Here is a 25856-nt window from a genome sequence, read left to right on the forward strand (position 1 = left end):
CGGTGCTCTTATGGGATCACTTCGGTCTTGCAAATCGGTTAAATGCGTTTTTCTCAAAGACCGTTTGATGTAGGTACCTGAAATTTGGAATAGTTATGGCAAGTACCATCACTAACACTGTGAATAAATCGAAACTGCTTATTTCTGATTTTAGGGGGAAATTTAGGGGTTAAGAGGGGTAGGCTGAATTTTATTTTCAATTGTAAGAATCGTGTGAGGTACCATTAGAAAGCTTGCAAAAAATTGAGTCGATGGACTGATTTTGACTTCATTTTAGAATGCAATAGTTTCGATAAAAAATGCATTTAAAGTTGCAAGTTTTCATACAAAAATTTTCACCTCTGTCCTGGCGATTTTCGGGAAAACTAAAGCTAACAGGCAGCTGACCAGTCAATAACCAACTAAAACGAGTATGGAGACGGCGGGAAAATTATCAGGTTAACTCTAACTTTATTAGTTTTTAAACTGCAGCCTGATCTTTGGTTGCTTAGGGCTAGCTAACTGATGCTTACACTGGTCATTCATATTAAGAAGTAATTTAGTAAGAAAGATCCTTACTTAAAACTTTGACATGGAAATTTATGACTTATGTCTTTGATACAAAGTTTAATTCTACTTACTTACTTTTGTGAGATATTTCATTTTTTTTCTGAATAGCCTACTATAAGTATGAGAGAGTAAAAGATCTGCAAAATGCAACCTTATTATAAAGCACATAAGTTTAAATTTCGAACGGGCTTTCCAACCAATGGACTATCGCAGTGTGCTCAGTAAGAATCATATTTATTATTTGAGTTTATCAGTTCAAATTTAAATTAAGAATTCCGTTCTTCACTGTCGTTGTGTTTTTTTTTTTTTCACATTAGAGCACATAGAGTTAGTAAAGCGATAGAATAGAGATAATAAAGTCATTCAATATTTATTAACAGCTATGGCGTCATCTACCTATAGATTTTACTGAGAGTATCTGATTCGTCGAAACAGTACCTATTCCTTTTCATTAAGTACCATTACATTTATGTATTAATTGTATAAAGTATGTATATTTTTGAACCGATCGGTGAGAGCAGCAACTAGATACTGTTCTGTTACGAAAAAAAAATTAAAATTCACAATTCACAGTTTTTGGAAACAAAGGTAAAGTTGACGAAATATAAAGTAAGCCGATCTTGATCAAACTTGTTTGAGTGAAAAAAATGTCAGTTAATGGTACTCATGAATTCCAGTTCTAATAAAATATTTTTGCTTTTAAAAACTGATGTACAATAAGTCCAAAATTGTCCGGTAAGTTAGGTTTATATTCAAATTATACGCAATTCTTTGTAGCAACTCCGCCAAGTGGACGGAAATAGGTACTGGACGGCAACCTGACGCAGTTACCCTCATCATCATCAATTTAAGAGTATGACTCTTGTCGGTGGAGCAATTTCCATGTTTGGCGGTCCTCCGCCTTCTCTCTGACAGCCCGATACGACACGACGTTGATCTTTTCCTTTATTTGATCCATGTACGCTCTTCTTGGTCTTCCCCTCTTCCTGTTTGCTTCAACTTTCCCTTCTATGATATTTTTGATGAAATCGTCGTGTCGTATCAGGTGCCCAAGCATCCTTCCTCTTCTATTGTCTATAGTTCTTAACAAACTCCTCCTACTCAGTTACCCTACTTGTACTAAAACTTAGACATTTATTATTAGGTACTTATTTCTGTGACTTATATGAAACATGAGCAAATTGATTAATACTTTACGTTAATTATATTTTGAGTCAGAAACAAGCCTAACGTCAAAAACCGAGAAATGCCGAATCACAGACTTAATTGTAATATTATTCCTTTTTGAGTCGTGCCTGCCCAGTCTACAAGTTTAAAATACAACAAATGCAACTATAGTTGGTCAAACCAACTTGTCAGTTAATAAGAACCAGGAAAACTATATTCATCGTTTTTTTTTGGGTGCTAGTACTAGTGTAAGACAAACATAGTATGATTCTCTCTCTGTCTATGATTTAAATGAGACAAGACAAACTATAGTGCGTCAAGCAAATCTTGTCAGTAGCAATGTAAAGCAAACTAAAGTAGGGCAACACTCAAAGAGTAGTATTGCGCTAAGAAAAGCAGCAATGTACAATGTACATCGAACCAAAACTTTTTTTTCCGCTGAGCGCGCCTTGTCACGTACGTCAATTCAAATTGTCACTCGCGTATTCTCTATTGAAAATGTTTGAAATTGTTATTAATACGTATGGACGGACAATTTAAAAGCGGTGTGTGATGTTGATAAAAATGATTAACTAATTTGAAGATCTCAAAATAAAATTGTAAGTGGACTATGCCGTTAAACAAGAATGTATGAATAAAATCATTGCTTCAGCAGGTAGATGTCATACTGGATTTTCATATTTTATTAGATTTCTCAGTTGGCACTGTAGGCATTGTAGGCACCTTAGCTTTAATTAAGCACAGTCTTGTTTAATATATTGGTATTTAATGGTGACACAGCAGAAATATCTCTTGAAATAGAATCGATTCAGAATGTAAACATTGTAAACCATTTGTAAACAAACAAGATGATAGCTGTCATTCACGATCCACATTCCACAGATAAAACACAGATGACACGCGATTTTCGAATTATTCGAACACAGTGTTGCTAACCCGCGATTTTTCAAATTTGCCGCCGTTTGCTACTGACAAGATTTGCTTGACCCAGTATATATATCAAAGATTATGAGGTTGTATGTATACCCAGTATTTTTGACGGATTTAGTTTTTTATGCTCGAAGTTGCCTGTCAACTCTGACGTATATTAAATTGTCAACTATTTTGGTGTTTGAAAGAATCAATAATTGGCAAAGTGCCGTGGCAGAAAAAGCCATTCTCACAAAAAAGAATCAATAATAATGAAAATGTCCAGACAAGTGGAAGAATATCATACTTCAATATATTATGGATGCTAGTAAGATGTAAAAAACTTCGGGCACGTTACACGAAACCAAAACTTCATGGAACGTCTCGTTGTCCAAGGACGAGTTGAAGGCAAGCAGTCACGAGGTCGGTCACCTACGCGCTGGACAGACCTGATAAAATCTGCGACACAAACCACCATAGTCCAATGTTCCCGTAACGCCGAAGACCGTGGCAAATGGAGGCACATTGCGAGGGCTGCGTTATCCACAATAGATACGTCTCATCATACAACCACGACCACTCTGTCAAGAGTGAACGACTGAGGAGGAGGAGGAAGATGTAAAAACAACAGTTTAGCGGAATGTCAGTTTACGAAATGGTTTGTACAAATTACAGAGAAATTCATAATAATTTGTTTCTACTAGAAATGTGCCTTCACCAAACGTTTTAGATAAACGGTATTAGGCCTATATTATATAAACGTTCTTGATTTCGGTTGGCCGAAATGGGACTTACGATTTTTCCTCTTTTCACCTCCAAGATGAGGTTGATTGTTAGTGTTAGAAAGCTGTAATTTGGTATGGATATACAATCAACCCGACAAGGTGGTAAATAAAATCTTTAATCTCTAAAAAATATATCTAAGGTAGAAGCTTTGTAACTTCTACATTACCTATACTAGCCCAGAGGACTTTTAAAGTCCAAACTCCAAGGTCCCAGAGCTCCCAGATATTACCTTCTTATTTCCTAGTCAATAAAATGTACTTATGGGATAAATTAGTATTAGTATCCAAACTTAAAACCACCTAGGGATGTGTCGTACGGTGCTCTGAACACCGTAGTCTTGACTTCGTGCTTGGCCAATTATTTTCTAATGGGTTTGAAACTTTTACGGTACTCAGATAAAGTCTGTGGCGGAGCCTAGTATGATTATATATTTTTTTTTATTTTCATGTGTAACTTTTAAGGGGCCCACTGATTAACAGTCCGCCGGACGGTATCGGCCTGTCAGTTGTTCGGAACTGTCAAAATTTTGTTCTAAGTGACAGGCCGATACCGTCCGGCGGACTGTTAATCAGTGGGCTCCTTTATTCATGACTTATCTAAACACAACTAAGAATAATAGAATTAGACCAAGGAAAGTGTGCAATAATTTTGATAGGTAGCATACGCAGTGCAAGTGTTATTTAATACGCCATAATTTCATAGAAGGTTGAAGTTTAAAATGACACTCGGTCAGCGAGTGCTATCAAAATCGTTCCAGACTTATCTCGGTCCAATTTTATACAATTTAGACACACAAAAAGCCCTTACAAAAACATTTCAAGTACAATTTGTAATTTTTTCTCTTAGCAAAACTAAAATCTGGAGTAAATCCTAAGAAGCCCTCGACATAGATTGATGTACTTGGAGTTAATTAAAGTAAAAACAGTTCGGACGGAATCTTCTCGGCTGAAAATCTGTTTTACGCAAGGCAAGAAAAGTACAAAAATATCTAAAATTTATCCTAAGGTCGTCTGGAAGAGATCGCTTTTTAGCGATAAGACCGCCTGTTGTTTACCCCTGCTTGTATTTCTGTTTTCTTTTATTGAGGTGTGTAATAAAGTATTTGTATTGTATTAATAAACATTTTCGAGTGGCAATGTAATGCGTTCATATGATCACTTGAGGTACCTAGTTGTGATGCAGCGCCAGTAACTGTGACATTTTGAATAAAAACAAAGTAATTATAAATTGCAAAATTTATAATTACTTATTTATTTTAAAAGGAAAAATAAAAGTCGTTAAAAGTACGTAAAGGGCATGATGGTTCATTCATTTGGGCCTACCTATACTAACTAGCCTTAGATTAGAATATGTGGTCGTACAAAGAGCAACACTCTTAACTGTCCATAGGTGGACCTTATGCCTTTTGTAATAAGGTTTACCCATGGACAGTGGGCGATGGTACAGAAATACCTACACGTTGTAGGTACAGTAAAGGTAAGACAGACAGCCTTGAGGCTACCCATCCAAAGTTTCAGGTTTCAGAGTTGGTAACGCGTTTGAAAAGCTTGAGGCGTGTTTGGGAACTTAAATTGTGAAACATACGAGTACGAGCCCCGATGCATATGTTTTCGTCAGGTGACCCCATTTTTTGAGGTTCTCGCGTTTGTTCAAAAATAATGTTTTTGTTTAAAAATTACTAATATTTAATGCTTATACTAATGTAATTTAATTTTATATGGTAATACTCTGCAATAACTAAATCCAAATACAAGAAATACCGTTTGCACTGAAAGAAAAAAAACCGGGCTAGTGCGGTTCGGACTCGCGCACGAAGGGTTCCGTACCATAATGCAAAAAAAGGAAAAAAAAACGGTCACCCATCCAAGTACTGACCACTCCCGACGTTGCTTAACTTTGATCAAAAATCACCTTTGTTGTATGGGATCCCCATTTAAATCTTTATTTTATTCTGTTTTTAGTATTTGTTGTTATAGCGGCAACAGAAATACATCATCTGTGAAAATTTCAACTGTCTAGCTATCACGGTTCGTGAGATACAGCCTGGTGACAGACAGACGGACGGACGGACGGACGGACGGACGGACGGACGGACGGACGGACGGACGGACGGACAGCGAAGTCTTAGTAATAGGGTCCGTTTTACCCTTTGGGTACGGAACCCTAAAAAATAATGTTTTTTTTTTGACGGGTAGGATTACAACATATGTGAAAAGGGCTATTACCAGGGAAAGCAATAGGGCTCTGCCAATGTAAGTACTTTCAATTTTGTTTCGAGCCCATGCATGCAGCAGTGCTGTAAGAGAGGACAATATGATTTGGACAACGTTTTTGAAAAGTCCTTTTTTTCAGCAATAAAAGTCTCATGCAATTTTATTATACGATCAAAATAAACTACATTAAACATTGCTATTATGGTTCCCATTACTGGGTCATTATATGTTCATGTGTAAAATTTATTAAAATAAACAAAATTGTTGCGCGGAACTAGACGAAATCATTTGCATCGGGGCTCGTATATGTGAGGTGGCTGTGGGGGCCGATATTTTGGGTTTTCTCAGTCAATTAGAAGCCCTGATAGTTTCGCTATGTCTGTCTATCTGTCTGTCCGAGGCTTTGCTCCGTGATCGTTAGTGTTAGAAAGTTGCAATTTGGCATGGTTAATATAAACCAATAAATCTGACAAAGTCCGATAAAATGTAAAAAAGAAATATAGGATACCTCCTCTACACGTAAAGTGGGGGTGTAATTTTTTTTCGCTTGAACCCTACACTCTACAGTGTGGGTATCATTGGAAAGGTCTTACAAAACGAATAAGGGTCTTAAACAAACATTTTTTGATAAAGTTAATATTTTGGAAATAATCGCTCCGAAAGAAAACTTTTGAACCATGGGTCCAAAAATATGAAAACAAGTGCGAGTCGGACTCGCGCACGAAGGGTTCCGTACCATAAAGCAAAAAAAAAAAAAACGGAAAAAAATACAAAAAGAAACCGGTCACCCATCCAAGTACTGACCACGACCGACGTTGCTTAACTTTGGTCAAAAATCACGTTTGCTGTATGGGAAGCCCACTTAAATCTTTATTTTATTCTGTTTTTAGTATTTGTTGTTATAGTGGCAACAGAAATATATCATCTGTGAAAATTTTAACTGTCTAGCTATCACGGTTCGTGAGATACAGCCTGGTGACAGACAGACGGACGGACGGACGGATGGACGGACAGCGAAGTTTTAGTAATAGGGTCCCGTTTTACCCTTTGGGTACGGAACCCTAATAATAGGGTCTCGTTTTACCCTTTGGGTACGGAACCCTAAAAATCGTGAAAGAAAAGATTATTAAATACTTTCAATGAAAACTATAGCAAACATGATCGGTTCAATCGTTTTTGAGTTATTGCAAAAAATATAATTTTCTTAGTAAAAAGACGTAGGTACAAAGCGCTGCAAAGCCTTACTAATAGCCCCCGTTTGGCCTATTTCGGCAAAATGCTAACTACGAAACCCTACACTGAGCATGGCCTGACATGCTCTTGGCCGATTATTGAATTTTGAGCGCTCAATTTCTTGTGGCTCCCTTCAATATATCTCCACAACTTAGGCATTTAAATTCTACTATTTTAATAGGATTGTGTAAAACTAACTACAATAAAATGCTAAACTAAAGCTAAAAATAAAAAATCCCTATCAAAATTGTGTGCCCTTAGTAGGGTGCGCAACACGCAGAGTAAAGGGTTAAAATAAATAGTCCAAAGTAAACCATTGCCTCCGTAAACTCCCGATTTTTCTGCTGTTCCTGTTTCACTAAACTACCCAAAAACTTTGGAACAATTGTTAAAACAATACTGAAAAAGTTAGGCAAAACACAAACCTTATTTGAATAAGAACAGCGTTTTCTAATAAGAACGATATGGTGGTAAATACCTTCTTGATACGTGAGAGGGGTGGGAAAAATCGGATTCTTGGAAAAGTTGAGTTAACCGGGAAATACCTGGAGTTGGGGGGTATTTACGCGTAAACGGAGGGGGTGGAGGGGGTTGGCAGGGATGTATGGTGCTGGAAGGGGTAGTGACTTCAAAAGTACTTCAGGGTGTACCTACATAATTATCTTCATATGACTGAGAGATCCAATTCACATCTAATAGATATCTTACTCTATCTAACGTAAAAGTGACATTGGTTGCCCGAATTGCGCTGCAAAAGAGAATTAGTTGATATCTAAACTATAACCGAAATAATTTTTTAGCTTGTATATAAGATTTTACTATTGTATGTATGGGACCCGGGTATGTCCTTAAACTACGTCCAAGACCACCGGTGGACGGGCAGCAGCGTCCCTCAAATTCGGTGTACTCGACTGCGATCGCCAACCCGCCTGCCAAGCGTGGCGATTAGGGCATACACCCCCCATCATGCAGAATGGAGGTCCAAGGGGGGAGGCCTATGTTCAGCAGTGGACGTCGTATGGCTGAAATCAATCATGTATGTTAGTTTGTAAGGTATGTATCTATGTGCCTTAGTTGCCTGATAATAAATGATATTTGATTTGATTTGATTCGATAACGTATCTAGAATGGATCTAGTACGTGTCGTCTCTTGTGAATATCTTGAAGTTCGAATACGGCAGAAGGTGCCATTCGGTTGTCAACTCCAGCTGAATTACTGTCGCGTACAAATTTGGTGATTAAATAGGCATCAAAATTTTTTTTAATTTGATTTTTGTTCATAATATTAATCCACGTTTTTCCTCCTAACTCTTATAATAATGACAAAATCGAAAAAAGCCAAACGTAGATGCATAATGGTTATTGTTCATTAAACGTTTAAAAATATTTTCTATACCTAATGTAACTATCCAGGAGGAAAAATATTTGGAAAAGCGATCGTCCACGATCGTCTTAAGGCAATGAATATGTGTCTAATCTACGAGTATATTATTATATTTTCTACGAAAGATATATGCCATCTCCATGCACCGCTAAATCTGTGTGTAAAAGAGCGTTCCAATTTAAGAAAAGTTTTGAATACCGCGAACTTACATGCCGCTTTAATTACTTCAGCGTTCAAAAGATTTAGGTATGTACATGTACGTACATGTACGTACACCGGCGTACCTTTAGCTTAGTCGTTAATTGAGTCGCGAACCAATGGGCGTTGGGGCAAAAAGGTTCTTGACCAAGTACCTACTAGAGGCCGATGTGATGTGGGCAGCGGCATTTCACGCAATCCGTTCGCTACTGCTTTGACTAGGGCGACCGAGGTAAGTTAAAACAGAGGTAAGTTGAAACAACGTAATTTTTGAGAATATATATAACTGGTATCGTGGTGAAAAAAAAACCGATGTTTAGCCGCGTCGCGTCCCGCTGTGGTCCCTCAATATGCATCCTTGCCTCAAGGCGATTATAAATACCGCAAAATTCACGTTGTTTCAACTTACCTCTGTTTTAACTCACCTCGGTCTCCCCCGACAAAGAGAACGAGCTGCTGGTGCAACTCAGCTGAAACGTTGGAATTTAAGGAAAAAACAATGAAATTATGTCGCGGTAGACCCGTTTGTGTAATTAAATATAGGTACATTGAAGACAATATTTATTTTCTATGAATGTGTTTTAATTATTTTCTCGTACCTATTACAGGCCACACCCGGTATATTGGCGGAAGCAAGACGCACGGGGGAATGAGGACAAAACGACATCATTTTAATATCAAGTGTAACTTTGAATTGGCCTACCCTCCAAGAATATTGCATCCAACTCCGATACTTTGTTCGTATCAAGAGGAATTGCAATATACCGTAAGAATGCGAGCTTCGGCACGATTTTCATTTCGCTATAGTTTAATAATGTCTGCTTTCACTCGTAGCTTCCTTATTTTCGCTACTATAAAATAATTGCAAAATATCTATGAATTTTCATCCGTGCATTAAGCATGACTCACGCTAGACCGGGCCGGGGCCGGGCCGGAGCTTTCGGCGCTTCATTTTCTATGGAAAGCACCATGTGATCACCCATCAGCCGTCTTACTGCCGTATTCGAACTTCAAGATATTCATTCTAGATACGTTATAGTTTAGATATCAACTAGCTCTCTTTTGCAGCGCAATTCTGGCAACCAATGTCACTTTTAAGTTAGATAGAGTATGATATCTATTAGATGTGAATTGGATCTCTAAGTCATATCCTGTGGAAATCGTTCAAGAGTATCTCTAGAATCGCGCAAATGTCAAATTTGACAGGTTAGATCTTAACCACATCGTCATCGTATCTTGGTGATGCCTACAAGATGTCTATTTCATAATCCGAATCGGGCCCATAGTCACGAGGACATCCTCCGATAGAAAATGTCCTGTCGGACGAATGGGCCCGGGCACCCCGATCTAGCAAGTCTTCATGTTGCCGCGGCCGCTGCTGGAATGGCTCCTCTACACGATGGGCCAGCGCCGGCCACTCCAAGGGACGCATTTATGCGTTAGAGGGAGCAAGTGATATTGCTATCTCATTCTACCGCATGGCTGCGTCCCTTGGAGTGGCCGGCGCTGGCCCATCATGTAGAGGAGCCAGACACCATCGCGAGCGCGGACTTCTGGCTGAAGCATGTGGTGTTTCGGCAGTTCCGTGGGAATCTGCGACACAACTGAAAACCGCCGTGTCCCCGAAATAATTTATAGCTTGTAAGATTGTTACTATTGCACGTATGTTTGTAGGGTATGTATGGGCCTTAGTTACCTGCTAATAAATTATATATTTTTTATTTTTTAAGGTAGAGTGAAACCAAAGCAAAACTCTATTTCCATAGACGGTGGACTGGAGTGCCCAGTTGGGGACACAGCTTTACAGAGTCTTAACTAAACGGCGCATTAGAGAGCGGGTCGGGCTCCGTATGAAAATGCAAACACAAAGACGGAGGAATTGGTACTTTTCAACTTACTCCACCTGCGAGGAGGGGAGGACACTGAGAGATTTATAATAATTTTAAGAATAGTTATTTGTTTTACAAGGGGGCAAAGTTGTTGTTTAACCGCTCGTGCTAATATTGATACCCGAGGAAGCGAAAGATTCCAAAATTGAACCACGAGCGTAGCGAGTGGTTCGAAAAATTGAATCTTGAGCGTTGCGAGGGTTTCAAAGCACGAGGGTTAAACAAAATTTGCCCCCGAGTAAAACACAAAATTTTTCACCACACCAACCCGAAGCAAATATTAAATGTAAAATATCAAACAAAATCAAACAAAAGCAAATGCAAATGAATGTTATCAAATATTTTTCATCCAAAATCATCATTTAAAAGTAAATTCTACCAGCAAACATAAGAAAACAACTCAAAATTTGCATTTGATTACTTTGCCTCACATGTGAATAAAACGCAACTTTGCTATCAGTTTTTGAAGCGCAAAGTAAGGCTTTCCGAGTTGGTGTGGTGAAAATTATATTTTTTATGATAAAGGAGGCAACTATTAAGAAGTTATGCCTTCTTTTGTATGAAGCAATCACTGTCGCCCCAAAAAAAAACACCAGAATCCCTAGTGTACTAAGTTTTATTCTATAGCGTGACGAGCGTTCACGATTGCGTTATGTCTATCTTTGTATGGGATCTTGAACAGCGCACCAAGTGGCACGTTTTGAAACTCAAAATCCTATATAAAATGACACTAACGCAAACGCGTACGTCACGAAAAGCTATCCAATTAAATTTACATTAGGGGTACAGAGAAATTGTAAGTGCGTTGCCTTTTCTTGAAGATTTGAAGACTTTGAAGTTCGTATTTTTCTTGAAATACTGTATTAAGGATGACTTGCATTAGATCTTCCGGTGCTTCGTTTTCTATGGAAAGCATCACGTGATAACCTGTCATGTCATAGAAATGTAAGCGACAGACAGGGCCCGGTCTAACGTTAGTCATCCTTTATTTCGCTGGCCCAGTGTATCACCGTCCTTCTCGGAATAAGGATGAGAAGCAAACTCCTGAATTGAAACTCTTCATATTTGCTTTTACAACAATTTGCTCACTTCTGTGTTCCGTTTAAATTTAAAACGCCAAGTTTAACCTTTAGGTGGAATTTGCTTTAATTTTTTTAAGCTTGAAGCTGTTGCGAACTTTAAGTATTTAAGTAACATTATATTTTACAATGATAAAGGAATATTTTTTTATTCTTTTTTCCATTTCACTGTTTATAGAAATATGTTTCAAAACTTTGCTGTCAAAGTGTTGCAAAACTGTTTTTGAAGTAAATGTGTAAATACCTTTTTTCTCGCATTTAGTTCAAAAACAGTTTACCTTGTGTATTATTGAGATAAAAAAAATATTTTTAGATTTTTATGATAATCTTTCGCCTCGACTGAAAATACTGAAATACATAAGTAGGTAGTTGTCATATGTTAAAATAGTATTCCATTCAGTTAATACTTAATTCGCATAATAATATCATTTCTAAGATCTAATATACCTAATCCAGTTCTCTAACTAATCATTCTAGAACATTCTAGAAGCTGGCGACAAGCAAACTGAAACCAATCATAAAGTACAATAATGGCCTCAATAGAATGGACGGACTTATTTTAACAAACTGCTTTGTTATCTGCTTGGCGGTGGTATGAGTGACAAGACATAGCGATAATAGACTGCCGTATTCGAACTTCAAGATATTCATAAGAGACGACACGTACTAGATCCATTCTAGATACGTTATAGTTTAGATATCAACTATTTCTCCTTTGCAGCGCAATTCGGGCAACCAATGTCACTTTTACGTTAGATAGAGTAAGATATCTATTAGATGTGAATTAGATCTCTAAGTCATATCCTGTGGAAATCGTTCAAGAGTATCTCCAGAATCGCGCAAATGTCAAATTTGACAGGTTAGATCTTAAACATAATTTATAGTTATCGTATCTTGGTGATGTCTAAAAGATGTCTAATAGATGTCTATTACATAATCCGAATCGGGCCCATAGTTTGTTCGGAAAGAGAAGAGTCGTGGAATGTATTATTGGGCTCCATTTCCACATTCCATGACTCTTCTCTTTCCGCACAGACTATTAGTTATTTACGAAACAAGTGCAAAATTCGCAACGAGGGAGTAGCACAGGGTGTCCTATTGGAGCACCAGGTTTTTTTTTATGTTGTATCATTTGTGTGAGTCAATCGGTCCTCGCTTGTACACTACATTGCCCTCCTAAGCCGAATAGCGCTAACTCAAAACCAAATTATTTTGAAAACTGTGTGTGAAACTAAATAATTTTCTTTTGAAATAGCGCTATTGGCTTAGCAGGGCAGATTCTGTACCTAAAATGTATAATGCTGTGCCTTGCACCACACCCTCTGGAACTTTCTCGTTCCACACTACAGCTATTGTAGCCATTCGATCCTGTTTCCACATCTGAATGAAAAACTTTCCTCCATTCAGATATCTTTGCTACATAATTATGTTGAAACCTTTGAGGGTAACTAGGAAGGCTGGGATAAAAGAGTTTTTTATGAGCTAAATAATCTTCAGAGCAGATTCTGCTGCTGATGTCAATAAATTAAACAGTTTTATATTATACTAGCGACTCGCCCCGGCTTCGGACGGGTTAGCAAATTATATCTAAACCTTTCTCAAGAATCACTCTATTGATAGGTGAAAGCCGCATGAAAATCCGTTCAGTAGTTTTTGAGTTTATAGCGAACAACACACAAACAGACAGATGCGGCAGGGGACTTTGTTTTATAAGGTGTAGTGATAACAATAGGTAGGGTAGTATACTAACCAACATACCCGGGGTTTTGGGTGCGTAATGTTTTTTTCACGCACGGTACAGCGACATCTAGCGAGTAAATCGACAACTGAAATTACCTCCTTGAAAATAAAACTAAGAAATACATACAATCTGGAGAGAGACAATATCCTAAGCAAATTGTACAAGCAAAGTACCTATACAGTATGTGTCTGACCATGGGGCTTTAATTCCAGGGCTTGATTTTACTCGCAAAACTGCTACTTTTACTAATGGACCAACCCTAAAATCGGGGAAAAATTTTTGGGTTTTCCATAGAAAACGTCGACATCTGATCAGCCAAAATGTATGAAAAAGTAAAAAAATATTTCGGGGTTTCGGGGTTGGTGCCATAATAAAAGTAGCTCAGTTTAGCGAGTAGAATCGAGCCCTGGATTTAAAGCCCCATGGTCAGTAACACCCTGCATGTATACATATTGGCAATACGTTCGTTTGTAATCTCTAATTCGCATTTCAGTCATATTTATGACTCCCCAATCACCCATCAAGTGGCAGATTAGATATTTATGCGCCCCAGGGCTTCGGGCGATAGGCCTAAACAGATGGATCAAATGGGTAGTTGTTTGTTTATTCCTATATGTAGGTCTGGAATTTTAGTCATAAAACTGAAACCGTTAACTTTTCAGGATTTTCGTAAGGTTATTCTATAGATAGGTTAGGTTAGATTAGCGGCTCGATTCGGGAAATGAATTAGAAACTCACTAGATATGAAATAGTAAAGATATGTGACGTTCCACTGCAAAAGGTACCTTAAGGCGGATGACGCCGCGATTCGGGAAATGAATTAGAGTATTCACTAGATATGAAATAGTGAAGATATGTGACGTTCCACGGCAAAAGGTACCTTATGGCAGCCGGCGCGGCGCTTTAGTAAAATTGCGCCGCAATAATAAGTATTGGAGCGGCGTTAATAATAGTGTAAGCGCCAACCGCCATAAGGTACCTTTATCCGTGGGACGTCACATATCTTTACTTTATCGTATCTAGTTAATTCTCCTCCTGCAGCGCAGCGCAGTCCTGAAAAGTGACGCGTCTCTGAACAAAATAAATTATTAGTAACGAAAATGCGGGCAAACAATACATTATGACTTAAAACTTTTTGGGAAACAATAGAGACCCGTTTATATTTTAGATGGAAAATAAACAACCACATCGCACGAATTTAGTCCTTATTTTGATTGAAAGGTTACTGCCACTTTAAATAAATCTAACCCTTCATTACTACAATGAATCACGAATATTATTTATCTTGTAAGCACTGAGTAAACATAAATTCGACTTCAAAGATTTTCTCTTTTAAAAAACGTCGATCAAAAATCGATAAAATATTTTATTGCTTATGAACTGTTACGTATGAGTAACTTAATGTTTATTGGTTTAGGACGACACTCTGTAAAATGACTTTGAAACATATATGTACAGGTGTTTGTGTAGTTGTTATTATATTTTCGGTATGTATTTATTGTAGTGAAAGATCATTTGCATGCTAATAGTAATAAATATTAGTTTCTCTCTTTGACACCTACCGGAATAAATTAAAAATCAGCTTTATTTTTACCTAAGTATATTTTATAAATAATCAATTCAATTAAATAAGTTCTTCTCCATGTTTTTATTGGCTGATATTTCCAATTAATACTTTTAATATCCAATAAAAATACGACGGCCAGTTAATAATTCCTTTATTAGGTATATTAAAAGAAAAAATGGTAAAATTCCCCGCTTCCGGCAGGAGGTAAATTTTTCAATTTCTCCTTTAATATAAAATTGATAGTATCGCTCGCAGAAAAAAATAGATTACCGTAAAATAGGGTGAGTTTATATGTGTAATAATAGTGTAAGTAAAAAGCTTAAAATTTTAAGGTAGTCAATAGTTCAAGAGATAAGGAAGACATTTCACCGGACATCGCTCAAATCCAAGACAATGTATCAGCCGTCAAAAGTTTGATAAACAAAGTTATTAAAAACTATAATAAGTTGGATAAACTCGCTGCATCAGATGTAGAATATGATGATAACACTGATTCTGAGAAGAAACAACACATGGACGAGGGAAATAAAGGCAGAATAATATTTAGGGTCACAACTGATAATCACATTCTGATGTTAAACCGCAAGCCACCTTTATTGTTTTCGTTTTCTGGTAAATTAAAGAAAGGTGAAATCAAAGAGAAAAAAACTATAGAGATATCAAAAGAAAATGATAACTTTCGTAATTTAGAAACAGATTCCAAAGATACAACGGATACTCAAATAAAATTAAGAAATGTTGAAGATGACAACGATCATAAAGACGAACGCTCATCAGAATTCGAAGATAATCACTACAAAGAAAATTATAGTGGAGAACCATATTCTAAACAAAAAGTTTTAATCGTACACGTTGGAAAAGGAAAATCAAATCAGCGTGAAAATCCTACATCAACTGCAAGGCAAAAATATCTTTCTTCAAATATACCTAAGGTAATTTGATTTAAAACCTAAATTTAAGAGTCAATCCAAGTAGGATTTGATGGCATGCACTTGTAAGAGGGAGTGTCCGAGCCGTGGGCGTGGACTTCAATAAAATCAAGGTTTCTTTTAAGGTACTTCAGGTACATTCTGATTAGTTATTTATTATTTATTTTATTTCACAAAATTTTTATTTATTATAAATCCTTAACTTCAGAAAGTTGTTTTTGATTACAGAAAGATTTTACAAAAAAGATTACAAAATCAGAAGAAGTGATTCAAAATTCTCACTCTGAAGAGGACAAGGCGATGGAAAGTGAAATTAAGAAAGCTAACTATTTACGGCAGGCCTATGCCGATGCATGCCATCAAGTTGTAGTTCGGAAGTGTTTAAGGGTACATTTTTACTGTTACTTAGGATAAATTTCTTTCATAAAGCACTCAAAGAACACAATATAATGGTCGAACACTTTGCGGTTTATGAGGAATTTCCTCCCATGGACGGAATGGCTGTGGAATGGGCTACCGAGGTTTTCTCGAGGGCCACATTATGAGGTTCTTCCAAAACAGGAGTTTACAGGTTTATAAAGGGTCGGCAACGCGCATGTAGCACCCCTGTAGTTGCAGGCGTCCATAGGCTGCGGTATGCCACTGACGTGGTATAAGAAAAGAACAAAGAGAGTCCGTAATCGTTAAAAGCAAGAGCCATTTCTTTTACACCCGTAAAATTGTAACTTGTTCTTTGTTCTTCAATAAAATTGTGTTCTACAAAAGCAAAATCAGCAATAGGCTTCATTCTAAATAAACCAATTAGGCCATTTAGTTGCTACATTCCGCCTTGCATTAAATAAGGGTCGACCGTTTTTTTTTTTTATATTATGTTAATAGCAACAAAACGTTCTTGTTAAATTATCAAATAAGTACTTGACTCTTGAAATTTTCGTAACGTTTTTGATTATGACAATTAATTAAACTTATGTTACGACAAAAACCCTAAGATAAATTGTAAGCGGACTAAATGGAATTTTCCACCTTCCTTAACTTGGGAATTTCTTTTTATATTTATTCATTTTTAGTTTGTTTTTTTATTATGTTACTACCCATTTTTGGTTTGTTGAAAAAAAAAGTAGGAATGTTCATGAATTAAAATTAAATAATTTCAGGCATTACGGGCTGCGCTAAACGACGTATGTTCAAGAAGCAGGAAATGCACTTCAAAGTATAAAGAAGACTTTAGAGAATTCGGCCACGAGGGTTGCAACGAGCAGTTCGGTGATCAAAAATCTACCTGCAGAATGGGTCTCGATATTGATGAAGATACAGGTGCTTATTAAGTTTTTAATTTTTCATCAGCATCAATATATCGGCCTTTTATCGCCCACTGCCAATCAAAGCCCTCTCTTCGAGTACCTATACTTTTTGTTCTGAGCTTATTAGCTCAGAATAACAGGTATATGTGATATTATCACCCAGAAGTAACCCGCAATCTTCCGAATGTCGTCTACCCAACGAGCAAATGGAAGCCAGGCGCTCTTTACGCCCGTAAGCAGCGATCATTCCGTTAACAGGTCCGCCTGCCATCACTCTGCCTGGTTACATGTCCCGCCCTATCATGTGGCAATGTTTAATGCTTCATGTCTTTGTTTTTAGCTTTTTCAATATGAAAGTTCTCCGAATTCTTTTGGAATAATTTGGAAATTTTTCTTTCAATCATTATTATCTTGCAAATAATTTTCTTTTTTTCTAGAGTCTGAAAAACAAGAGAGAGCAAGACATTTGGACTCTAAAAAGCAAGAGAGACAAGAGACAGTAGTAGAAGAGGTAACAATTCAATATAACTAACGATATTATTAAGAAGGTGCATTATTTCCTACTAAATTGAACAAAAAAGAATTATTTGTAAGCATTTGGTTTTCAATTCTCAATCAATGCGTTTAAATTATTATGATACAGTGAAACCTGGTTAATTGGGACCTGCAAAATTAGGAAAACTCTAAATTTGCGACCAAAGATCCGGCACCATGTCACTTAAAATGGAAAGGCTTCTATAATTGAATTAATTGAACATCTTTAAATAAATAAATAAACTAGTCAATAATTAGATACTTACGAATTACTTAAGTACCTACTTATTAATTTATTTATTTACTAATTAATTAGGTTAACTGGAAGAGATCCATCAAAGGGGTAAGTCCACCTTTTGTACTTAACTTTTCCTAATTTAACGGCCTCGCGGCCTACTAGTCTGATCGTACCTGGAAGTGACCCAGCTCACGAAGCAGGAGGTCCCAGGTTTGATTCCTGTTTAATGTATTTGTGTGCTCACTACAAATATTTATTTTTGAGTTATAAATGTTTTCAACGTATATACGTGGGTATTTATCTATATCTATTTATTGTCTAGTTCTTAAACTCACAATGCAAGTCTTATTGAGCTTACCTTGGGATCTAGGTCAGTTTGTGTAAGATTTTCCAATAATATTTTTTTTTCCTAGCCTATTTGAGTGTCCCACTGCTGGGCAAAGGCCTCTCCCCTTAATTTCCACTCCCGATTTGCTGTTTCCTCTGGCCATCTTTCCTTTATTCATAATCCTTCTTATTAATTTATTGTTCTCAGAAAAAGACACCTGAACACGCCGAAATTCACGAAGTGAACATCCTCCGAGACAGGTTCGAGAAATTGTGCAAAAAGTCATCTTACACGAAATGCAGAGCGGCGTGCAAGCACGCTTCAGACAAAACTTGTGAGCAACACGAATGTGTTAGCGCTAAGAAGAAGGCGTTGAAGAAATCTTGCAAAACTCGGTGTCAAGAGACATATGCGTACAAAGGAGGGTCGGATGAGAGTGAAGATGAAGATAGGGATACGGATTCGGATGAGTCCGAATAGGCTATCGAATCTACTAGAATTAGTAGAAAAATAGGGTAGTACGAAGTCTTTTCTCCTATCTTTGCATTCCCTAATATTGTTTGTCATAATGATCAGTTGGCCTAACACTAAAAACCCTAATTTTGGTTTCCCTATTATTGAGCATATTTTATTTTTTGCGAGGGTCGCAGTTTTAACCCTAACCTAACCTACTTTTGTGGTAGCAAGTTCTAAAACCTAATTATTTTTCAGAACCTTACATTATGGAAAATGATCACTATGACAATTGATCGTTAGGGTATGTGCCCATTAGGACAAACCAGTTAGGGCAAGTGACTTTAGGGCAAACGTTGTTAGGGATTCAGAATGACACGCCCTGGTCACGACATTGCGCGACTGGCTTTGGCTAAGGCGAAAACCAAAGGAGGGAACGAAAAGGTCCGATCGCTATGTCTCGTTTCAACCTGTGGTTGTCGCCTTAACCGAAGCCAGTCGCGCAATGTCGTGGCCAGGCCGTTCGCCCTACTGAATGCACTTCTGGTGTCAGAAAAATACATTCGTATAAACGAAGTAATAATAGTTATAGGCCGCCCGTATTGAAAGCGAGGACCTACAACTATAATAATAGTTAAAAGAAAACCTGCTGGCGTGCCGATTGGCGGACGTGTGTGAATGCTTGCGATTTTGTGAAATGACGGATAAAAGGGAGTCTAGTTTTTAAAATGTCAAATCTTAGTTGTACCTAATATAAGTATTGTATCGTTTCACAGTGTATTAGTTATAAGACTAGCTGTTATGCAAATAATAAATAAACAAATTAAATAGAGTTTTACATGATTTTAATACTTTACGAGTATTATAATTTATATTAAAACTTAAAAGACCTGTCCCTTAGAATACCCAACTGGTGTGAAGTGGTGCCAAATAGGACACAGTGCTGCAGTGGTGAACACTCTTCTTGTGTACCAAGGCTCAGTTCCCCAAGAGACCCAGATCTTTTTTGGGTCACTGAGCCAAACGGTTCATAAACTGTGATTACCTTTTTTATTATTTTCGAGCTTCCGATATTTCAATGGAGTTACACGCATCTAGTTCACGGGTGAACAAACCTTGAAAGTATAGGTAACCGTGAATCATTCAAAACCGTTAATGTGGAATATTATGTTGTGTAAATAAATAATCTTTAATAGGTCTCTGGGGACAAAAGAGCTGGCAGCTTCCTTGCTCAAGGCATAAGCGTTGCGATCCAGCCAGGAAATGCTGCCAGCATTCTTGGCAGTATGCCCCAGGGGCCCTCTCTAGATATAGATTTTAAGGATTTTTTTTAGGTTTAGTTTTAGTTTTGTAGGTAGTTTTAATTTTAGGTTACTTTTGTATAGTAAGTTTGGTAAAGTCAATGTACCTACTTATATTAATAAAAAAAAATATTACCAAATTTCAACTAAATTGGTTCAGTAGTTTCGGAGAAAGTGTGTTTGATTTGATCCAGCTTTAAAGCTACTATCAATAAAATAATCTTTAATAATTCTAGGTTTAAATTGGATTAATCTTAATATTCACAGAGGTTAATATTTTTCCTTACTCTCCCATTGACAACGATCGCTGTAAAGGGTTCGAAAGGACGGAATGTATTTTAAAATTAGACGCCATTGGTATTCGAATCTTCTTCTTCCTTGCGTTATCCCGGCGTTTTGCCACGGCTCACGAGAGCCTGGGGTCCGCTTGACAACGAACGGAAGATAAATAAATATACTAAAACTTATTTAGTTATGAGTAGCAATGTACAAATTGCAGAACATTCCCAAAAAGCGGAAACGTTCTCGAGAATGTTCTCAGAACATTCCTGCAACATGGAAATTATTGTTTAAACAAGAGAATATACTTGAAATAAAGTTTAAATAGGCATAACTTTAAACTAAATGTTATTATGCATATATTATTGTCTATTACAGTTAGCTATTTTGTTGATGTGATAAATTTACCAATAAGTTGCTTAAATTCTCATTGTATATCAGAGAACATTTCGACTTTCGACAATTTTTGCCAAAAAATTTTTTTGTTTTATTAGAATCTAGAGGCCTCTATCTCCCGCCATGCCAAATCTCAGCGCGCTCGGACCAACATGAAAAAATAAAAAAAAAAAGTCGGCCATTTTGATTTTTTTTAATGCGGTTTGTTTTGTCTTGGGGCCCTCTATGACATTTGGTCGAGCACCTCTCCCACCTATCACGTACCGTTTAAAAGTTGCCATACAAAATAAAAGTGGCCAGTTTTCCCGCAATTGTAGCATTTTTCCAAAAAAAATGATTTTATAGGTATCTAGGGGACCCCGAGATTCCGTGACCAAAATTTCAGCGCGCTAGGACAAAATTAAAAAAGTTAAAAAAAAAGTCGGCCATATTGAAAAAAAATGGCAGCGTCAAAAACTGCCAGGGTCCCTCTATGACATTTGGTCGAGTACAGCCCACCTAAGTCTGACCGTTTGGCCGGGCCGTCATACATTTTTCTGACCGGAAGCGGACGACCAAAAGTCGGAATTTTCTGGGGGTAAGGCCTACACCTAAACTATCGCGAATATTCATGGTATAAACTACGATAAATAAATAAATTCTCGTTCTCGAGAACATTCTCAGAAGTTACCGAGAATTTCTCATGTGGAAAGTTTCGCAACTTTGGAAAGTTCTCGTGCGTGCATTGCTAGTTATGAGTCCTATAGTTTTACATTAATATTGTCTTTGTTGCTTCGTTTGCCTCCTATATCATAAGAAACATCCACCTGATAAAAATTCCACGGATCCCAAAACAAATCCGATGTTTCACTATACGGATGCCAATGTACATATGTGTACTAAACAGACGTACATCCTTAGTGAATGTGTGCACAAAGCATACCAAAGCTTTGTGTCCCGGCCTGTGCTTTGGTTAATTCATACGTACACGTTAGTTTGTGTCTAGTTTTAACATTACGAAGGTATATTCTAACGCAGATGAATTTTCATTGAAATTGATATTGTTGTACAATTGTGATAATGAATGGGGTCGGTTTTTATAGATGGCGCCAGCATAGGCTTCCCCTGCTTCTAGTTTTCTTTTGTTCTAGTTTTGTAGTATTGCAGCTCGACATTCACGGCTACCATCAGTTGACATAAACGCTATCGTGAACGTAATTTACTTACGATAGGTAATTTACCGTTTACTCGTACTAATTAAATAATAATTCTTGCTCTTTTTTTAGTATAGTTAGAAAGGAACAGTATCGTTTGGAGTGGAGTGAAGTTAGGCATATAATACCGTAAAGAAACGTAAAACGTGACATACGGCACGTTTATTCACTGAAAGTAAGTGAAAAATACTCTGCCAACTGATGGTAGAGGCTATTATATAATCTGTGGCTCGACGCTTGACGTGGATGTATGCACTTTTGCAGGCTTCCTCGCAATTTCTTCCTTCACCGAAAAGCTAGTGGTACCTAAATATCAAATGATATTCCGTACATATATTCCGAAAATGTCATTAGTATGAGCCAGGATTTGAACCTACCTCCGGATTGAAAGTCGGACGTCAGATCCACTTGGCCACCACCGCTTAGCACCAATTTGGTGACAAAAAATATTTCCTAACATTCAGAAAGGAAGTTGACAGTAATTTTAACACTTGACATTCTTTTAACGGTTTCCCTCCAAAAATGGCAGATTAAATTAGAACCTTAAAATTGGACTTAGCCCGGAACAAGTGTTACTACTCAAATAAATTGACAACCTCCTTTTTTGGAATCGGCTAAGTTCAAGTACCGCGTTTTAAAGGTGCTAATAAGACTGTTACAGAACTCGCAGGTATATGTTTTTTTTATATTGTCTTTGGTAAAAGCACTTATCTATAAGATATTAATAAGAAGTAAAATGTAGTTATTTATTGACCGAGCGTAAGCGAAGGTCCCCGTTTCAGTTTGAACAAAACTGTCATTTTGATGTTTCCTGCAGTAATGTCAAAATCAATGTTGCTGCCCGGAAATTAACATTTGCGGCAGCAATGCAGTTGGCAGTAATGTCACGCTGCAATACTGCAGCAGTAATACTGGTGCAGCCTGCATTCGAACGGCACCTTAATAGTGGTTTCTCCCCACCTTATTTTGAATCCGAGTGGAAGATTAATCTAACAGTCTTTATATAACTTACCCCTAGTGTAAATTTCATTCGATAGCGTGACGTGACGTACGCGTTTGCGTTAAGTATCATTTTGAATGGGATTTTGAGTTTACAAAACGTCCCGCTTGTCGCGCTGTTCAAAATCACATACAAAAAATAGACATAACGCAAACGCGAACGCTCGTCACGCTATCAAATAAAATTTACACTAGGGGTTCTGAGGAAGGCGAGGTGCCTTGAAAGTAGTACTGTCTAGGTACCAAACTTCTGTCTTAGATTTTCCACAACAGTCTATATACGAGTATAATGCTTAGGTACCAAACTTCTGTCTTAGATTTCCGCAAGAGTGTATATAGGACGATTATAATGTCTACGTAGGTACCAAACTTCGTGTCTCAGATTTTTCTCAAGACTCTATAGTACGATACGAGTATAATACCTAGGTACCAAATTTCTGTCTCAGATTTTCCACAAGAGTCTATAGATAGATAGCTAATATTTATTTGTTATTGAAAATTTACATGTTATTTTTCCAAAAAAACAGCAAAAATTCACAAAAAGATCGTCAAATTGTATACAAAAAATTATAGCAATAATAGTTTAAGCACAAAAATTCAATAAAATAGTCTTAAAATATAACAATGTTTGAATAAGTAATGCCAACGAAAAATAAAAATTGTAAAAAAATTAAATTCAAATTAAAATGTCATAAAACTTAACTATTAAATCTAAAATATTATGTTGTAGGTATATGTTATAATACTAGGGCTTCCCTAGGTAATGTACATTATGTCATTACGAGTATAATGCCTAGTTACCAAACTTTTGTCTCAAATTTTCCTCAAGACTCTATAATTATTATTATACCCGTATAGTTAGTATTATACGGGTATAATGCCTAGGTACCAATCTTCTGTCTCAGATTTTCCTCAAGACTCTATAATTATTATTATACCCGTATAGTTAGTATTATACGGGTATAATGCCTAGGTACCAAACTTCTGTCTCAGATTTTCCTCAAGACTACCCATTAATCCCATTAAACACCAACTAACCCATTATACCCGTATAATTAGTATTATACGGGTATAATGCCTAGGTACCAAACTTATATGTCAGATTTTCCTCAAGACTCCTCCTGAGTACGATACGAGTATAATGCCTAGGTACCAAACTTTTGTCTCAGATTTTCCTGAAAGCGCTGGATCGTATTAACCATATCGCAGCCAGATAAATAAGAGCAAACAATAAAGCCGTTTGTACGTCACAGTAAATTTTGTGGAAGCGGCTAACATGGGATAGCTCTCTCCTTAGGAGTTGGCGTTGGAAACATACGGGGGCGGGTTGCGACTAACGAGTCTAGACTGACAAAATGTACTTGATGAAATTTACATTTCGGGAGAAAACGGTTTCCATTAAATCTTAACAACTCACTTCGCTACGCTTTAAAAAAAATTAAAAATTAAAAAAAAGAAAATCTATACCTAAACCTAGACATTGTGTCAATAACGTACCTACTAAAAATCATGGAGAATGGAAAATATTTAGAAGTGGAAAAACATTTTCTCTCCCGTATTTTTCCCTCTTCAGATATTTATTAGGTATCTTCTGTCAATATCGAAATGACGATTAATATGCAGCATTTCTGCATAAATGTAAAAAATCTATAGCTGCAGGTCTAAATAATCTATAGTCAAGGTTACCATTCTCAATCGGGCTTTACCAAGTCGGAGGATGCGTTAATATTAGATTCTTAACCAAGGGATGACTTTTAAAACAATAATGACCCCCTTTCAGAGCATGAGATATGAAAATAATCTTTAATGCCAATATATACCTACTTTTCTCTAATGACTTACAATGCTAAACTAGAAATAAATTCAGTTCGCCACAATTTCCACCCATACGTCGCCCCATCTCCCGTGCCCGGATTAAATAATAGTAAAATCTTTGCCAACTCCAAATTCAAACAGCTCTTGCCAAGTGGCAAGCGTTACACGGTGACATAATTAATTTGGGAACCCACCCCCGACTGGATCCGAGGCTTTCCCCTTTGAGTTTGTGCGAAATTATAATCGGAAAAATACGCGGTTAATATTATTTGAGATGGAAAACGTAGTACGCAGTGCGTACCGGTATCATCATATTTGTAAGCTTTTATTTAAAAAGTCTTACAAAAAGAAAAGTGCAAGTGTAATATGGTAACATAATTAATTTGAGAACCCACCCCCGACTGGATACGAGGCTTTCCCCTTTGAGTTTGTTGGAAATTATAATTGGAAAAATACGCGGTTAATATTATGTATTTGAGTTGGGATATGTACCGGTATGATCATATTTGCAAGCTTTTGTATAAAAAGTCTTACCAAAAAAAAAACAAGTGTTGAAGTGTAATAATGTGTCATAATTAATTTGGGAACCCACCCCCGACTGGATCCGAGGCTTTCCCCTTTGAGTTTGTGCGAAATTATAATCGGAAAAATACGCGTTTAGTATTATTTGAGATGGAAAACGTAGTACATACCGGTATCATCATATTTGTAAGCTTTGATATAAAAAGTCTTACAAAAAGAAAAGTGCAAGTATAATAAGGTGACATAATTAATTTGGGAACCCACTCCCAACTGGATCCGAGGCCTTTCCCCTTTGAATTTGTGCGAAATTATAATCGGAAAAATACGCGGTTAATATTATTTGAGTTGGGATACGTACCGGTATCATCATATTTGTAAAAGCTTACAAATATGATGATATATAAAATCTTGCCAAGAATACGTACCGTTATTATCATACGAGTATTAGTAACCTTTTGAAAACTCGTACCAAAAAACAAGTGTAGGTTATACGTGTAATAAAAAGACCAATTCAAACATACATTTTGTCTTTAAAATGATGTCTTTTTGTTATCACCCGCCCGTCATGTATTGCTCGCGTCAATATATGTACGAGCAAAATATATGCGCAAATGATAACTAAATGACATCATTCAGATATCAGTTTAATGTTAAAAATTAATACCTATGAGAATCCACCCGCAAATAGGTCCAAAGATTATTTGTAGGATTTTATATAAAAAGTCTTAACAAAAGACAAATTGTACGAAGTGAAATAATGTAACATATTTACGAACCGAGCGGTGCAATATTTCAAATATTTGTATATACCGAAATGACTTTTTATAAGCTTATTCAGACTTCCATACGCGTT

The 25856-nt window shown here is 36.8% G+C and overlaps 1 protein-coding gene and 1 long non-coding RNA gene across 2 annotated transcripts in view; one reads left to right on the forward strand and one right to left on the reverse strand.

The window, feature by feature from the left end:
• Positions 1-25856, reverse strand: part of LOC134675968 (uncharacterized) — a 512277-nt gene that overhangs the window by 76536 nt on the left and 409885 nt on the right. The gene's annotated exons all lie outside the window — the stretch shown is intronic.
• Positions 14582-18525, forward strand: LOC134675727 (uncharacterized). Its single transcript, XM_063534037.1, has 7 exons — positions 14582-14635; positions 15048-15647; positions 15873-16031; positions 16799-16958; positions 17383-17456; positions 17796-17822; positions 18253-18525. Exons 1-7 carry the CDS (start codon positions 14582-14584, stop codon positions 18523-18525), a joined length of 1347 nt encoding a protein of 448 aa, XP_063390107.1.

This window comes from Cydia fagiglandana, chromosome 23 (genome assembly GCF_963556715.1).
Source record: "Cydia fagiglandana chromosome 23, ilCydFagi1.1, whole genome shotgun sequence".
NCBI classification, from domain to species: Eukaryota; Metazoa; Arthropoda; class Insecta; order Lepidoptera; family Tortricidae; genus Cydia; species Cydia fagiglandana.